This window comes from Carlito syrichta, unplaced genomic scaffold (genome assembly GCF_000164805.1).
Source record: "Carlito syrichta isolate Samal-C Ts95f unplaced genomic scaffold, Tarsius_syrichta-2.0.1 Scaffold310396, whole genome shotgun sequence".
NCBI classification, from domain to species: domain Eukaryota; kingdom Metazoa; phylum Chordata; class Mammalia; order Primates; family Tarsiidae; genus Carlito; species Carlito syrichta.
This window is the reverse complement of record NW_007254492.1, coordinates 469,086-487,449: the sequence shown is the minus strand read 5'-3', so window position 1 is coordinate 487,449 and position 18,364 is coordinate 469,086. Positions and strand designations below refer to the sequence as shown.

At 50.0% G+C, this 18,364-nt stretch overlaps 1 protein-coding gene across 1 annotated transcript in view; it reads left to right on the top strand.

Moving 5' to 3' along the window:
* Positions 1-10,146, top strand: part of LOC103270836 (solute carrier family 22 member 13-like) — a 12,166-nt gene extending 2,020 nt beyond the window's left edge. Inside the window, exons 2-10 of the mRNA XM_008068347.1 lie at positions 6,927-7,030; positions 7,290-7,444; positions 7,675-7,843; positions 8,030-8,150; positions 8,249-8,343; positions 8,543-8,757; positions 8,947-9,055; positions 9,601-9,816; positions 10,053-10,146. Of these exons, the coding sequence (XP_008066538.1) occupies positions 6,927-7,030; positions 7,290-7,444; positions 7,675-7,843; positions 8,030-8,150; positions 8,249-8,343; positions 8,543-8,757; positions 8,947-9,055; positions 9,601-9,816; positions 10,053-10,146 (1,278 nt within the window). The remainder of the gene's footprint in view (positions 1-6,926; positions 7,031-7,289; positions 7,445-7,674; positions 7,844-8,029; positions 8,151-8,248; positions 8,344-8,542; positions 8,758-8,946; positions 9,056-9,600; positions 9,817-10,052) is intronic.
* Positions 10,147-18,364: the final 8,218 nt, after the last annotated feature.

Genomic DNA, 18,364 nt, shown 5'->3' with positions numbered 1-18,364 from the left:
TGAGCCCGCGGGTTCGATACCCGCCTGGGCAGCGAGGCCTCATCTCTACAATCAATCAAAAAATTAGCCAGGCATGGTAGCGCGTGCCTGTAATTCCAGCTACTCAGAAGGCTGAGGCAGAAGGATCGCCATAGCCCAGCAGGCGAGGCTGCGGTGGCCGGGAGCGGCTACTGCACTCCAGTCTGGGCGACGGAGTGAGACTCCAACTCAAAAAAAAAAAGAGAGAAAAAAGAAAAAAAATTATCTGGGCATTGTGCATACTCCTATAGTCCCAGTTACTCAAGAAGCTGAGATAGGAGGATCCCTTGAGCCCAGAACATGAGGCTGCAGTGAGCTAGGATCACAGCCTGGGTGACAGAGTGAGAAATTCATTTCAAAAAAACAAACAAAAATTACAAAATTAAATTTTTTTGATGTTTTCTTAAGTTTTTTTTCTTTCCCCATGTAATCTACATCCAGTGAACAAAGGACAATGTTTGAACCAAAGTCTAAATTTAACTTTCTAACATGTGACCATAAACTTTTCCCAGAATCCTGGCAGCCTGAGGACGTGTCCTGCCTGCCCTGCTGACCCTCCGCCTCATCCCAACCCACAAGGAGTGCTCGGTGGCCTGTGACCTCCCCACTTCCAGATCTAGCCCAGCCCAGCCCAGTCCCTTCCCACCCTCCTTGGCCTCTCCACCATTGCCCCAGCATCACTTCCATGGTAGATTCTGGCCTTCCCCAGCCCTAAGTTGTGACTACAATGTTCGCAAGCTCTCTGCCCACCTGGCTTAATATCCTTATCCTTAACGTCCAGAAAACCCCCCAGATTGCCAGGGCCTACTCTAGCCCTTTCCACACCCTGTGCTGGGCTGTTCATGCAATTTTATTCCGTCAAAGCCCCCTGAGTATTAGCTGGGCAGGGAACTGTCGGAGGAGGGCGGTACTTTGTTTCTCTTCTGCAAGGATCCCTGGTGGCCAGGGAAAGATCTGGGCCCCTTGCAGAGGGCTAAAGGGCTGGGCAGGCTCTGAGATCCAGAATTTGCTTCCTGCTGGGGAGGGAATGGGCAGGCAACTTCCTGAAGGAGGTGGTGTGTGAGCTGGGCAACAAGACACTAGAAAAATGTTATTGGAAAGAGGGGACAGACAACAACACAAGACAGGCCAGGCAGCAGGAAGTAGACGGGATGGCTGGGCAGCGGGAGGCAATTTGGCGGGCCTGCCACAGGGATGGGATGGGTTGTGTTCAATAATTTGGGACCTCTTTTTTTGCTTTTTTGTTTAACACATCTGACTAGAAGGTGTATACAAGAATTGACACATGAGAAGGCATTAGTTACCACTAAGGAATCTGTAAGAATTAGGACTTGGGGAAGGTAAAAATGATTACCTAAACATTTTTAACTGGAAACTAACCCCAAAAAGCTGATCAGATCTCTGTTAACATTTATGAAGAGTCTTCATATGACTCTCCAGGATGTTTATTAAACCGGGGACCCTCAACCCGATGTTCTAGAGTTCCTCATTTGCAAAACAGAAATAAGGGGATTGCCCTGACTGGCTCCCATGTGGTGAAGTGTTCTCCCTACTCGCAATCCACTCCACCTACATAGACCCTGTCTCCGAGCCCCACCCTCAGTTTTCCCTGCCAACTGGACCTTCAGCTTTATTCTAGGAACACTGTGTCATACACTACTAAGTCACACATTTATTCTAAGCAGATAAGACAATGACTGACAGGGAAAACCTTTATTTATGTTATGAACTCAATCCATTTAGTATATTTCAAAAGGTGTAGTACTTTTCTTCATTTATCAGTGAAAGAAGTTATAAATTAACTTCAAAAAAATTAGCAAAGGCAGGCAAACTTTCTTGAAAGTCACAGTTGCATAGTCACATACAAAATGCACCTTTGAAAAGGGGAGGGGCAAGACAGGCTCCACCAACTTTCGTGGGCTTCATCATACTCGGGATTTACTTTAGGGTGAAGAGAATGGCATCTCTCAAAAAGGAGACTGACAGGCGTGATGGGTCATGCCTGTAATCCCAGGATTTTGGGAGTCAGAGGCAAGAGGATTGCCTGAGCCAGGGGTTTGAGACCAGCCAGCACAAGACGAGACGAGACCTCATCTCTCTGATAAATCAACAAATTAGCCAGCTGTGGTGGCACACGCTTGTTGTTTCATCTACTTGAAAGGCTGAGATGGAGGAAGCAGTGAAGGATATGGTGGCAGTGAGTGTGCCACTACACTCCAGCTTCGGTAACAGAGTGAGACTCTGACCCCCCCCCCCAAAAAAGAGTCTGTTATTATGTGAGGACTTTAGTATATGCCATCCTAAGAGCATCCAGTGGGAACATGCTTTCTAAACTTGATCTAGGAAGTGGAATGTGGAATCAATTCATCCTCCTCCCCTTCAGGGCTGTCCACTGGTTCATGAATTAAAAAGCAAGACAAAATCAAACTACACACACACACACGTCACTAAGATATCTCAGATTACTCTCCAGACTGGAACCAAGAAGGAGCTTCAACAATTCTAAGTAGTGTGTTAGAAAGTCATCAAAGCATGCCATGCTCTTAAACAAATACCATAGTTTGTTTTTTTTTTTAAACAACAACACAAGCGAGTACTGAACACTTTTTTGGACATTAAAGTTACTCAAAATTAACTAGTATTGGAAGAGGGAAGGGATGACCATACCTGTGTGCCTTGTCACAAGTGTACATGTGAGTAGGAACAGGACATTTGTCATTATGACAGAAAATGAATTTTTTTGTCATTTCTCCTGGCTTGCTTTTACAGTTTTATGTATGTATGTATTTATTTATTGAGTCAGACTCTATGTCACCCAGGCTGGATGGCGGTGGCAAGATCCTGGCTCACCGCAGACTGGACCGCCTATTGATCCCTCCACCTCAGCCTCCCAAACAGCTGGGACTACAAGCATAGGACACCATGCCCAGCTAACATTTTTTGTAGAGACGAGGTCTTGCTATGTTTCCCAGGCTGGACTCAAGCTCTTAGACTCAGTCGATCCTCTGGTTTCAGCCTCCCAAAGGGCTGAAATTAAAAGCAAGAGCCACTGTGCCTGGCCACCTTTCACATTTTTAAAGAAGAACAGAGATACCACTGAAACAGAACTAGAAATATATCTGCTTGTAGGTACGCAGCAGTTGTAATCTGTCATCATCCTCTAGCCCTATAGCATCAAAAGTCTAAGATTATATGCATATGCTCTCCACCAATCATAACTGTGGTTGCATAGTCAGAAATGGCAGGTACATATTCAGATGGAAATGGGTTTGTTGTGTAGGATGTCAGGGGACATGTTTTACCAATGGCTCCAATGCTCACAACAGCACACTTAATTGTCTGCATTGCTGAAATCGTTTTGTATCCACTTTAAATATTTCAGAGTTCATGTTGACCTCAACCTCTCATGGGTCATGGCTGCACACAGGGGTCTCTCTCCTTGTCCTCAGTCATCAGCCTGGACTGGGCTGTCATCCAGATTGGGTTTGAACCAACTGACCCTGACATGACCCCTATCACCCCGCCCTCCCAAGGATCGTGACACCCAAGGGAACAAACACCTTTGGGATTTTGTGCTCTGTATCACATGATCATCCCAGGCTCAGCTCCAGAGTGCAGCTATCTTGGTGTGAGAGCTTCCACCACTGTTTCCTGTCTCTGAGGAAGGGCTCTGCACACCGACTCAGAGGACCCTCTCTGAGCAGACATCCCAGCCTTCCCTATGATAAATAGCAGCTTTGTATTTATTTATTTATTGAGTTGGAGTCTCACTCTGTCACCCTCTGACTGGAGTGTGGTGGCCGCTCCCGGCCACTGCAGCCTCGACCTGCTGGGCTCCGGCAATCCTTCCGCCTTAGCCTTCCAAGTAGCTGGAACTACAGGTGCGTGCTACCACACCCGGCTAATTTTTTATTTTGATTTATAGAGATGAGGTCTCGCCAAGTTGGACAGGCGGGTCTCGAACCCGAGGGCTCAGGCAATCCACTCACCTCGGCCTCCCAAAGTGCTGGGATTACAGGCTGAGCCACCGAGCCTGGCAGCAGCTTTGTATTTAAACCGAAGTCAAACAACACTAATTTGAAATGAAAACACAATTCTTTACAGACTGTGTGCCCTTGAAGGTCAGAGTATGCTTCTCCTCCTCAGCCTACCTGTCTGACATTTCCTGGGTGCCCATCCTTGATCAAAGAAAAAACTGGCTCCCAGCAATGTCTGCACAGACCTCTGAATGGGATGGGAAGACCATCATTGAACAGCAGCAATAGTGTGATCAGTGCTGGGACCAAAGAAGTAGGAGGAATGGGAGGGCTGGGGAAGCAGAGAGACCAGCAACTTCTGGGGTCTGGAGGCATAGAAATGCCTGACATGGTATATTTGGAAAATGCTAGCATAACAGAAGAGGCTGGGAAATAGGTAAGAACCAGCTCCTACAGTGTTTTGGATGTGGTGCTAAGGAACTTGGCTTTCTCCTGGAGGCCAAAGGGAGCCACTGAAGGTGTGCTCCAAGACACGAGGGTAGGTCTGGGGGCCACCATAGCCGGCCCCAACAGAACTGCCCACTGTGGACGTTAGGGCAGGGGAGGTTGATGACTGGTGACGGAGGAAGGTGGAGTCCTCCTCATCTCTGTGCCACCTGCAGCATGACACCACCCTGTTAACTTGGGCACATCTTGACGCCTCCCCAGCCTCAGCCTCTGCTGCCACACTATGGGAAAGACAAGCATCACAGGGTGAGACGGGGATTTGATGAGATGAGGCATAAAGACAGCAAGGAGGGAGGTGGGCAATAGTTACTATTGACCGGGGGGTCAGCCCTGAAGTGCTTCCTTGGCTTGGCACTTGTGCCTGCAGAGCACTACACTCCTTGTGTCTGAGATGTCTGTGTCACCAGTTGAGAGCTTCCTGAGCCCTGGGGCCAGCACACCCTCTGCCTAGCCACACACTCAAGGACTTCCTGTGAAACAGCCACTGCGCTAAGCATGTTCCTCAGTTCCTTTCATCCTGTCATGTGATGCTATGTAGTATATTCATTGCCCATTTTGCATGTGGGAAGCCCGCCCCAGATCAGCTAACAGGTTCAAGGTCACACTAAGCCACTCAATTCTGATTCCAGAGCCTGGCAGTTGCAGCCCTTTATTTATCATTTATTTTATTTATTTTTTTTAAAGTGTTTTCTTTTTTATTATGAGAGTTTACTTATTTTATGGACGCTTCTCTGCAATGCAGTATTTCTGAATCTCTTTGATTTACTATTGCTTGATTTTTTTCTTTTCTTTTTTTTGAGTTGGAGTCTCACTCTGTCGCCCAGACTGGAGTGCAGTGGCTGCTCCCAGCCACCGCAGCCTCGAACTGCTGGGCTCCAGCGATCCTTCCACCTCAGCCTTCCGAGTAGCTGGAATTACAGGCATGCGCTACCATGCCCGGTTCATTTTTGATTTATTGTAGAGATGAGGTCTCACCAAGTTGCCCAGGTGGATCTCGAACCCACGGACTCAGGCAATCCACTCACCTCAGCCTCCCAAAGCGCGGGATTATAGGCTAAGCCACTGAGCCCGGCTTGATTTTTTTCTTTATTTTAAAGATTATCATTTATTTTAAATGGTATCTCACTCCAGAGACAATCTGTGACTGCTAGACAAAAGCCAGACAGGGTAGAACTGGGCAGAAGAACAATTTCAAGTCCTCAGTCCTTCCCTGCTTCATTCCCAGGGACAGTCAGTTACTCATTTGACATGTATTGAAAGTTCCTTAAAAATTAACAGCTGTCCTTGAAAACAGAAGTATGAGCACAATGGTGACGTCTAGACTGGTTAATTTCATACTAAAAGTTCTTTAACTGCAGGTGATTGGCTAGTTAGCTAGTTGTAGGCATTAGTTCATTCATCCATTCATTTATTTGGCGTACGTTCTCTTAGCCTTCACTCACATTCCTTCCTAGTCTAGGGCAAGAGAGATAGATGTCTTAACCCCACCAGCCGCCATCCTGCTGGGGGACCTAGGATGTGCTGCCTGACCTTTTCTCCCTCGGGGGAAGGTATTAGTAAGCCTAGGATTGTTCTTGGAATTATGTGGGATAATGCCTGTGAAGGGTTGAGCACAACACCCAGCACAGGAGGAGCACCCAAAAGTCAAGAGTTGTCATTGTGAAGATGAAGGGAGTGCACATGGCTGGTCCCCACAGAAATTTGTGTATGGAGCCATGCTGTGCGCAAAGGCACAGAACTCCCTGAGGGGCCCACCACCGAGTGGGAATGGGGTTGGTCAAGTGGACTATGTGTGCATACATATAGACCCAAATATTTTCTCCTGTTGGTCTTCCAGGATGTCTGTCAGGGTTTCCCTATGTCTCCAGGTAGGTTAGGGCTTTTGCATGGGCTTCCTCTGGCACTGTCACTCCCTCCCTCCCTCTCTTATTTCCTCCCTTTGTTCCCTACCTCCCTTTCTTTCTTCCTGTCTCCTTCCCTTCCGCTCTCTCTCTCTTCCTCTCTCTGTTTTTGTGCATATGTGTGTGTGTTCCTCTGTCCTAATCACCTTCCTCAAGTCATGTGTGAGGGCACCTGAGGATTCTGATGGTATTTACTATTTTTCACAGCAATTGCCAAAAGCAAGGCTTCACATAGATATGATGTCATGGAAAGGAAAGCAGTGTGGTCTCACATGGATACCATGCACTCTTCTGGGCTAGGAGTCATGTGATGCCAGACAGATGTCTAGTACAGTTCAAATTCCTTGTAAAGTTGTAAATATCCTGCAGTATCCATTGAATGGATGGAACGGGGTGGCCTGGGGTGCCCTGACACACAGTATGGGAACCATGGGCATTGCCCTAAGAAGCTTGTCGTGGGCTTGTGGTAAAGGAGTTGCCCCGGTGTGGCCCCTACACTCACCTCTGCCTGTGTCTGTCTCAGTTCAACCTGGTTTGTGATCAGAAGTCGCTGAAGGACACTTCGCAGTCAGTGTTCATGGCTGGACTCCTGCTTGGGGCCCTCATCTTTGGGCCCATCTGTGACTGGTAATAACCTTGACCCGTTCTGCCCTCACCTAACCTGCTCTTAGGCTCCTGCCACACCCAAGATTTTCCCTTATTCCCTTCCCACGGCCCTTTAGGATAAGGCCCTGTCCCCTACCCTCTCCACAGAGAAAGGCCATATTTCCACCCTCAGACAGAGAACTCAGGGCACAGCTGGGCCTCTGGGTCTCCCGTGCTTCATTCTTCTCAATAGATTCCCAGGTAGGACCCACCCCTGCAGTCCTGCTCTTTGTTTCCTCAGGATTGGCCGCAAGGCCAGTATCCTGGTGCAGCTCCTACTCTTCGGCCTCATTGGCCTGGCCACGGCCTTTGTGCCCAGCTTTCAGCTCTACACGGTCCTGCGCTTTGCTGTGGCGACTGCTTTGTCCGGATTCACCTTCAGTCAGGTTACCCTGCGTGAGTATGTAGTCCCTGGAGGCTTCAGCCACAGGGCGAGGCCCCAGGCCTGGGCTGGCCACAGCCCCAAACTGCCTATGGGGTCTTTGTTGGGCACCCTGCACCTGACATGGTCACACCAGACCATCCTGTGCTGGGTCTGAGGCCCCAACCTTAACAGGTTGCATCTGGGAGGAATTGGGAGTGAGTGGGCAGGGACTAACCCAGTCGCAATTCTCCTGTTCCCGCAGTTACAGAGTGGGTGGGGACCTCGTGGAGGACTCGGGTCGTGGTCCTGTGCTTCTGCACATTCTCCCTCGGGCAGATGGCGCTAGCAGGACTCGCGTACCTTGTCCGAAACTGGAGGCTGTTCCAGATCGCTGGCACTGTGCCTGTCTTCCTGCTCTTCTTCTACTTCTGGTGAGGAGACACTTGCCAGGAGCAAGCCACCCTCGGCTGCGCTATGGGGGGTTGGAGAGCAGCACACACATTCATAGGACACTCGGCGGCTAGTCTGGGAAAGGTAGCCTGTAAGGGCTGGGCTGTGGGTTTCGGGAAAGCTCCATGGGACCCCAGTCCCAAGGTCATAGCCATTCCCACCTATAGGGCTCTGCCAGAATCTGCACGGTGGCTCCTGACCCGGGGGAGGATAGAAGAGGCTAAGCAACTGATCCAGAAGGCGGCCTCGGTCAACAGGCGGAAACTCTCCCCAGAGCTCCTGAGCCAGGTCCTTTCAGCAAGCCCAGACCCAGGCCTAGCCCTGCCCCCAAGGCTGACCCACACAGACCTTCCAGCCTAGCTCCTCACTCTGCATCTTCTTCCCAGCTGGTCCCAGAGAAGACAGGGCCCTCAGGGAATGCCCTGGATCTGTTCAGATGCCCCCAGCTCCGGAGGGTGACCCTGATTCTCTTCTGTGTCTGGTGAGTGGCTAGGGCCCATGCCCCTTCCTGAGGTCAGAGCCAAAGTGCTGCCACTTCCCTGCTGTGTATTAGTGTAGTAGGGAGACAGTGGCTCTCTCTGGCTGGGACAGTCTCTGCCCGGCTGTGCCAATGTTCCCTGCTGTGACTGCTGACCAGGGTGTGCTCTCCAGCTGTATGTGATGGTATACATACTTTGTAGGTTTGTGGACAGTCTGGGGTACTTCGGCCTAAGTCTCCAGGTGGGAAGCTTCGGCCTGGACATCTACCTGACGCAGCTCATCTTTGGAGTCGTTGAGGTGCCTGCCCGCTGTTCCAGCATCTTCATGATGCAGAAGTTCGGCCGCAGGTGGAGCCAGCTGGGGACTCTGGTTCTGGGTGGCCTCGCGTGTGTCCTCATCATCTTCATCCCAGCAGGTACCAGGGCAGGCGTTCCCCACCCCAACTGGGCCTCATCTGCCAGCTGTCAGGGGCTCCACCAATGGCCATTGTCCCACCTTCAGGAGAAGGGACTTTCCTGAGGTGTGGGTACAGATGGGGTGAGGAGCTTGCGTGGACAGGGCAGGGGACAGGGCCTAGGTGATGGGGCTGTCTGCCTTCTGCCAGATCAGCCCGTGGTGGTCACCCTGCTGGCCGTGGTGGGGAAGGTTGCTACGGCGGCCGCCTTCACCATCTCCTACGTGTACTCTGCTGAGCTCTTCCCCACTGTCATCCGGTAAGAGACTCTGGGTCACCACCTGCCCACTGCTCCTGACACCCTGATGGTGGCCACCCTTCCTCCACCATCATCCCATTTCACAAATAGTTAATGGGGCTGATTCTGGGATGGCAGTGCTGGGTGGGGTTCAGGGCAACTATAAATCGAGCCAGAGTCCTCAAGTTGTCCTCAGGCTGGTGGAGGACACATGTGGAAGTTGGATAAGCAATGATTGGTCAGGAAAGGATCATAGGGTACATCTAAAAATGCATGGCCCTGGAGAAGGAACACTGGGGTGGGAAAAGGTAGGTCAGTAGCTGTAACTTTGACCAGAGACTAGAGACTTACAGGTGAGCAGGAATATGGCAAGCAGAGAGGCCAGGAGGTAGGAGAAGCAGGCAGATGCAGGGAGCACGCCAGCTGGATGGTCTTGCTGAGGCTGGAGACCTGCAGCCTTTGGGAATCAAAGTAAGGGGTCTAGGCCCTCCCAAGGACGTATGCTGGGCTGGAGTGGTGACTGAGTTGGAATCAGGTTTGCTCATCTTGATGTGGTCTTCCCCTAGACCGACGGGCATGGGGCTGGTAGGCATCTTCTCGCGGATTGGGGGCATCCTCACGCCACTTGTGATCCTGCTGGGCGAGTACCACGTGGCCCTTCCTATGCTCATCTGCGGCAGCCTCCCCACTGTGGTGGGCCTGCTCTGTGCCCTGCTGCCAGAGACCCGTGACCAGCCCCTGAAGGACACCATCGAGGACCTGGAGCAGGGGCCCCACCCATGGTGAGCTGCTTGCTTGCTTGGAGCCAGAACCTGGGCCTCACATGGCAGCCCCTCTCCCTGTGCCCCTGCCTCCCCCTCACCAGGAGGTCGTGGTGGCTTAGAGGCCAACACAGGGCCTGCTAGAGCCCACTGGCTGACTCGGGGTCAGATTCCCCCTACCTTCAGTAGGGGGATAGTGGGGACACTTTGTTGGAGCAATTCCTGGGCATCCAGTGACAGCCTTCTGTTCCTTCTAGGCCTCCAAAATCAACATCCCCAGGAGAGGAAACGGAGGCTACAAGAAGAACTTCCAGGCTGGGGGTGACTTTTGTGAGCAGCACGTACTTCTGATTGAGCTTTCTAAGAGCATGCCTGTCAGCTGCCGGGGGCTGCCTAGTGTCCCCCTGGATATGGCTTAGACCCGTGAGGACACAAAAGCAAGACCAGCCTATCTGATGGCGGCAGCACAGCATGACCTGGGCCCGGCCTAGTCACTCACTACTAAGCCCAACCCCAGAAGCCTCTGGGACAGGAACTCCCTGCCTCCTTGAACATTCTGGAGCCCCACTCCTAATACCCCGTCTGGGTGTATCTTGGGCTTGACTTGCTCTCTAATAGTCTTGTGGAAGTGTGGCTTTCCTGATTCTTTCTATCTGGAGTTCCCCCACCCTCAAAACACTAGCTTTCCAAGGTACAGAAGCAGGAGGGGAGGGAATAAGTGATGCTGTAGATTCAGCTCAAGCAGGTGGATGAAAAAGCCATGGATAAAGAGAACAATATGGCTCCTTCTAGCGGCTGGACCAGACCACCCTGGCTAAGGTGTGGCTCCACGGATCATCTGATCCTACAGAGAGAAGACGCCATTCAGTGGAAATCAAAGCTTCCGTCTTGTATTCTCTTCAGTGATCAGACCCAGCCCTATCAGCTCTTACCTGGCCTGTGTGCGGCTCAGGGGCCAGCCTTGGGGAAGGAGAGGAGGCTTGTTCTGTTCCTCTCCATGCCCCCACCTCCTCCCCTTCATGTTCTGCTGCATCTGGGTCATCCAGAGCCCATCCAAGATTAGGGAAGAGGGCTGAGATCTTCTCACTAAGCTGGTTCCATCTTTGCTGGCCATGGCCTGTCAGTGTATTTTGTCTGGCTTCTAAAAACTGGCTCTTCCCCATGGCATCTCCATGAGTTTCTCAAAAATCCACTCACGGTCTCTGTGTTGCTCATTAGCATGAGCAGCACACTCCCAGCATACGACCAACTCCTCCTGGGTCCCTCTCCAGTCCCACCCCAGCACTGCTCCCACAGCCTCTCTTATTGCTCCCATCCTCACCTCAGAAGATGGCCTTCTTGGGCGGACATCCAGCAAACGATCTCAAGCCAGCCTGCCCTCCCCATCATCCACTTAGCCCACAAGAATAGCATGCATCTTTTGGCTTGCCCAACCATCAACCCCCCCCTTGCCCCAGCTAATCTCACACCAGGCAGAATGCTCCAGTCTCCCTTCTCAAAAGCATTCCAGACCCTAAAAAGGCTCTTTCAGAAACTCCCTCCCGGGGGAGGGGGCAGGAGATGCTAGGGGGGTTTTCTGTAAATCCCATATTTCCTTCAAATACCTGGACACTCTTACAGTTCTCAGTTTTGATGTGATGGGTAAAAGTGCTACTTAGCTTCTTGCTGTGGATCCTTGGTGGAAGCCTCTTGGGGAACATACACAAGTCTTTCTTGGCACAATGTGTCACTCAAGTTGAAACTGCCAAGATGTTTAAAAAAAAAAAATCTGGATAGACACGGGAAAAGGGTCATTCATTTCCAAGCTGAAGGCAGGTTCTTCCTCTAAGATGTGGACACTTGCTCCCTTTGAGGCAGAATGATTGCCATTCCTGGGAAGAAACTTAAACTAACTATTATTGACACAAGCATAAATGCCAAAATTTACCTATTGTCTTTGGATGGGTCTTTCTTTTTTTTTTTTTTTTTTTTTTCAGGGCTTGTGGTGGTTTAGGAGAAAGATTGGTCTTTGTGTGTATTTAAAAGTGCCCTTTGGCCTGTTCTGGCTGATGGTTGAATGTCCTTAGCAGTTGCATATGGGAGGTCAGCAACTGAGGCCTCTGGGACTACAGAGGAGAAGATATGCAGGCCTGGTCCTGACTTTCCCCCAAGAGGACAACAAAGTAAGGGTCTTCACTGGGCCAGCAGTGGCCACAGGTACCAAACTATAACCATCTCCTAAAGGCTGCTATGCAACACAGCCCAGAGTCCAGGGGCATGCTTGCAATACTTAGTGCTGTGGGTTAGTTAACACAAAGTGTTAGCTTTGTGGGGGCTGGTACAGGCTTCAGATCTCAGGCCTTGGGGGCAGAAACACTCCTACTTTGGAGCAGTCTTCTCATTTTACTTTCCATTATTTTTATTTTTTGTAGAGACAGGGTCTTCTTGTTGTGTTGCCCAGTCTGGTCTTGAAGTCCTGGTCTCAACTCAAGTGACACTCCCCCCACTTCGAAAGTGCTGAGAGCTACCACACCCAGCCCTTCCCACATAGAACGGACTATTTCAGAGTTTCCTTTACACTAATTCTCAAAGATCCTAATTTGTTTTTTTTGAGTCTGAATTTCATTTTGTCATCCAAGCTAGAAGGCAGTGGCACAATTAGAGTTCATCTCATCCTCGAATTCCTGTGCTCAGGGAATCCTTCTGCCTCAGTCTCCTAAATAGCTGGAATCACAGGTGTGTGCCACCACACCTGGCTAATTTTTGGATTGTTTGTAGATCACTGTGTTGCCTAGTCTGGTTTTGAACTCTAGAAATCAAGCAATCTTCCTACCTTGGCCTCCCAAAATTCTGGGATTAAAGGCATAATTACTGGCTAGATTCTAATTTTGCATGCCCTGGCTAGGCATGAAAGGCAAATGGAGTCAGCACACGACCCCCAAGGTCCAAGATCATGGGGAAGCTATGCCAGCCTCCCCCTACCTCCAACATCCCCCACTTGCCTGCCAGACATGGAGCAGGGTGCCATCTTCAAGCCTGACTCATACACTCCCGGGCTTTTCCTCACTCGCCAACCCATCCACTCACTCACTCATCTGCCAGGAACATCCCACATTCCCTCACCCTGCATGCTGGACCCAGAAACCCACAGTTCGTGTGCAACTATCAAATTGCTCCCCGGAACCTTGGGGAAGTCTCTCAGATGAAGAGGAGATGACATCGTGGTTTAATTTAAACAAGGCAGATAGCCCAGTCTATGAGGCAGAAGGTCCCCTGAGGACAGGTGTCTAAGGAAAGAACTGAAAACCAGATGAAGACAGGTGCAGAGCTTTGTGGTTATGACCAGCAAGGGCAGGCGCTGCTGCTGTAAGGGCTTCTAGGAGTTAGAGAACCCAGTTACAGGCTGGGCTTGTAAGAGCATGTCCTTAATTTTGGACATTGTTCTGAAGGCAATAAAAGCCACTGGTTTTCTCTTTTCTTTAAGCAGGAGAGTGACCCAATAAGGTTGTGTTTTAGAAATCACTATCTGATGAGTGTGTTGGAAAAAGAATAGTGGAAGCAGATGAACCAGGCAAAAAAAGAGCCATGCCCAGCTCGCCCCCTCATCATAAGTCCATGGTTTGCTTAGAGGCCAACATAGGACCCTCTGGAGCCACAGCCATCTTGCTGGCTCTGGGTCAGATTCCCCCAACTTTTGGGAGGGGGATGGTGAGGGACACTGCATGGGAGAATTCCTGGGCAGCCAGTGACAGCCTCTGCTCCCTCCAGGTTTCAAAACCAACACCCCAGGAGAGGAAATGGAGGCCACAGGAAGAACTTCCAGGCTGGGGTGACGTACTTCCGATTGAGGTCCCTAAGAGGTAGCTGATCAGCTGCAAGGGTCTGCCTAATGTCCCCCTGCATATGGCCTAGACCCTTGAGGACACTGGAGAAAGACCAGCCTCGCTTAAGGGGCAGCACAGCATGATCTGGCTCCAGCCCAGTTACCCACCACTGAGCCCAGTCCCAGAAGCCTCTGGGACCTGACTTCCCTGCCTCCTTGACCTGTCTAGAGCCCCACCCCCAATTCCATCTGTCTTAGGGTCATGAGTGTGTCTTGGGCTTCTCTGATAGTCCTGTGGGGATGTGGCTCTCCAGATCCCTTCCATCTGGAGTTCCCCAATCCTTGAACACCATCTCTGGCCTTTCCAAGGTGTAGGAACAGGGGGGAGAGAAAGTGTAAGTTGTGGACTGGACTCAAGCAAGTGGTTGAAAAGACAGGGGATGATAAGAAGGTTGTGGTTCCTTCTAGTGGATGGACCAGATCTCTCTGGCTAAGGTGTGGCCCCACAGGTTATGTGATCCTACAGAGGGAAGACTCTATTCAGTCAAAATTAAAGACTCCATCTTGTATTCTCTTCAGTGATCCAGACCCAGCCCCGTCTCAGCTCTTGCCTGACTTGTGTATGGCTCAGGGGCCAGTCATGGGGAAGGAGTGAAGGCTTGTTCTGTTCCTCTCCACACCCCCACCTCATGTTCCTCTGCATCTGGGTCATCCAGGACCCGTCCAGGGTGAGAGAAAAAGGCCGAGGTCTTCTCACTGAGCTGCTGCTGATGTCATCTGGGCCATCGCCAGTCAGCATATTTTGTCTGGCTCCTAAAAGCTGGCTCTTCCCCATGACATCTTCATGAGTTTCTCAGAGATCCACTCGGGGCCTCTGCATTGCTCGGTACCATGAGCAACACACTCCCAGCGTACGACCAACTCCTTCTGGGACCCTCTCCAGTCCCACCCCAGCACTGCTCCCACAGCCTCTCTCATTACTCCCATCCTCACCTCAGAAGATGGCTTTCTTGGGTGGGCTCCCATCAAGCGACCTCAAATCAGCCTGCTCTCCCCAGCATCTGCTTGGCCCACAAGGGCAGCATGTACCTTAGTGTTTGCTCAGTCATCAACCCACCCTTGCCCCAGCTAACCTCACACCAGGGAGAAGGTTTCAGTCTCCCTTCTCATAGGCAGCCCAGGCCCTAAAAAGGCTCTTTCAGAAATTCCCTCCTGAGAGTGGGGGGGAAGGGGTATAAGAGGGGTTGTCTATAAATCCAGCATGGAGGTGTCTAGCACCCTCCTTCAAATACATGGACACTCTTATGGTTCTCAGCTTTGACATCATGGGCAAATGTTTGACTTAGCTTCTCGCTGTTGGACCCACTGGTGGAGTCCTCTTGGGGAATACAAAGTCTTTTTTGGCAAATGTGTCACCCAGGCTGAAACTGCCAAGATGTAGAAAAAACAAACTGCGATACAAGTGGGGAAAGGACCATTTCCAAGCTGAAGGCAGGTTCCTCCTCTAAGATGTGGACACTTGGTCCCTTTGAGGGAGAATGATCGGCATTCCTGGGAAGAGACTTAAACGGACACTTTATTGACACAAGCATAAATGCTAAGTTTCACCTACTGTCTTTGACTGGGTCTTTAAAGATTTTTTTTCTTCTTTTTCAGGGCTTATCGTAGTTGGGGAGAAAGATTGGTCTAAGGTGGCTTGTTCTGGATGATGGTTGAATGTCTTTAGCAGTTGCTGATGGGAAGCCGGCAACTGAGGCCTTTGGGACACCAGAGGAGAAGATATGCAGGCCTGGTCCTGACTCTCTCCCGAGAGGACAACAGGGTGGGAGCCTTTACTGGGCTAGCAGTGGCCAGCAGGTGCCAAACTGTGGCCATCTCCCAAAGGGTGTTATGGAATACAGAACAGCCTGGATTCGAGGGGCATGCTTGCATTACACAGTGCTGTGGGTTAACACAAAGTATTAGCTTTGTGGGAGCTGGTATAGGTTTCAGATCTCAAACCTTGGGGGCAGAAGCCCGTCTACTCTGGGTCTACTAAGCCTTCTCATTTTATTTTTCATTATTTTTAATTTTTGTAGGACAGGGAGTTGCTGTGTTACCCAGGCCGGTCTTGAACTCCTGGTCCCAACCACAGCCTTCCCAAGTGCCACCACACTCAGCCCTCCCATTTAGAATGGACAATTTCATAGTTCTCTTTCCACTAATCCTCGAGGATTCTAATCTTTTTCTTTCTTTCTTTCTTTCTTTCTTTCTTTCTTTCTTTCTTTCTTTCTTTTCTTTCTTTCTTTCTTTCTTTCTAACTTTCTTTCTTTCTTTCTTTCTTTTTCTTCTTTTTTTTTTTTTGAGTCAGAGTCTCACTCTGTTGCTCAGGCTAGAGGGCAATGGCACAATCAGGGTCCACCACAGCCTTAACCTCCTGTGCTCAGGTAATTCTTCAGCCTCAGCCTTCCAAGTAGCTGGGACTATAGACGTGCACCATCATGCTTGGCTAATTTTTGGATTATTTGTAGAGACGATGTCTCACTATATTGCCTAGGCTGGTCTCAAACACTGGGGCTCCAGCAATCCTCCCACCTTGGCCTCCCAAAGTGCAGAGATGACAGACGTGAGCCACTGCACCCAGCCAGATTCTAATTATGTATGCCCTGGCTGGACATGAAAGATAAAAGCGTCCAGTGCAGCCTCCAAGGTCCAAGATGATGGGAATGCTATGCCACCCTGAACCCCACTCCAAATATCCCCCAGTTCCCTGCAAAATGTAGAGCAGGATGGAGTTTTCCAGCCTGGTCCTGACTCACGCACACCCAGGTTTTTCCTCACTTGCTGACCCACTCACTTCTGCCGGGGCCATTCCATATCACTTGCCCTGCATGCTGGACCCAAAGACCCACAGTTCATCAGCTGTTGTAAAACTGCTCCCCAGAACCTTGGGGAAGTGCCTCAGATGAAGAGGAGATGACATCGTGGTGTTAATTTGAACAAAGCAGGTAGCCTGGCATGTAGGACGGATGCCCCTGAGGACAGGCATCTAAGGAGAGACCCGAAGGCTAGAGGAGGTGTGAACGGGCAGGGGTGCAGAGCTTTGCAGTGATGACCAGCAGCTGGCAGGCGCTGCTGCTGCAAGGGCTTCTGGGAGTTAGAGGAACCAGATACAGGCCATAAAAGCACATCCCTAATTCTAGACATTGTTCTGAGGGTAATAAAAGCCACTGATTTTGTCTTTTTTTTAAGCAGTGAATGCACCAGTAAAGTTTATGTTTTAGAAATCACTATCTGACAAGTGTGTTGGAAAAGGGCAATAGCGGAAGCAGATGAACTAGGCAGGACATCATTACAACAGTGAAATTAATAGCTCACATGTGTGGACTCATTTTTATCCCGAAAACGTTCTGATGATGGAGTAGGCTGATGGTAGTGGAAGGGACAAGTGGCTGGCTCTGAGACAAGTTTATGGGTGAAGCCCTCTGATTGACTGCACCCCTGGCCTGTGCACTGGGTGCAGAGCTTGGCTCTGGGTCTCCTTCGGCCCAACCTAGAAGCTGCCCCTCAGAGGGTCCTCTGAGATGGAGACCCCTGAACTGTGCATCTTATGTCTTCTACCTCAATGCCCAAAGCCTGAATACTCCACACTTCCCCAGCCAACAGCTCCTGTACTTTGACACTGTCCCCTCTAGTTTCAGCTAGAGTGACACATCCCTGGCTTCACCCAGTTCCACCGACAGATGAAACTCTGTGTCTCTGGAGCTGTGGCTCCAAACTCCGGTCACCACAGCGAACTCATTGGATACAGCAGGTTATTTACCATTTTAAAGGGAAATATAACTGCACTTGACATCTGTCTGGCATCACACAAGCTCAGAAGAGTGCACAGTATCCATGTGAGACCACACTGCTTTCCTTTCCATGACATCATATCTATGCGAAGACCTGTTTTTGGCAGTTGCTATGAAAAAAAAGCAAATGCCATGTGAAAACCAATGTGGAATAGACAATGAGGATGACAGTAGTCAAGGACTGAGAAGTTGTGCAGTGCCCTGTAGGTGCACACATGCTATGGGAATTGTACTTATATAGAATGAAATAAAAATAAGTTAATTTCAACTTATATATATTATTTTATTAAAAAGATAATATAAAAAACTGCTAAGTCGTTAGGACATAAACACTTGTTACTTGAACAATGCTTGGGTATTTCTTTTGGCCTGGAGAAGCCACATAAAATTACTGACACACTAAGGGGGCAATGTTTGGGAACCTCTGACCATTAACTGCTGCTTTCTGACAAATGGGGCCTCTTCTCCACAGCCAGGGAAGACCCACCTCGGCCTTTCCAAGTTGTCCTATTGGCTGCAAAATCCCCTGGAAACATCAGAATCTTAAGGAGCCCTCACACATGACTTGAGGAAGGCGATTAGAACAGAGGAGCACACACATATACACATGCAGACACAGAGGGAAGAGGGGAGAGAGAGAGAATGGAGGGAGAGACAGAGGAAAGGTGGGAGGACCACATGGCCTGCTGGACCGCACCTTAGAGGGCTCTGGTCCATCCACTAAAAGGGACTAAACTCTTTTCTTCATCCATGGCCTTTTCATCCACCTGCTTGAGTTGAGTCCACACCAGCACATTTTCCCACCCCTCTTGCTCCTACACCTTGAAAAAGTCACAGCTAGTGTTTTGAGGGTGAGAGGACTTCAGATGGATCAGGACAGCCATACCCCACACAACTATCAGAGAACAAGGTAAGTCCAAGACATACTCAAGAT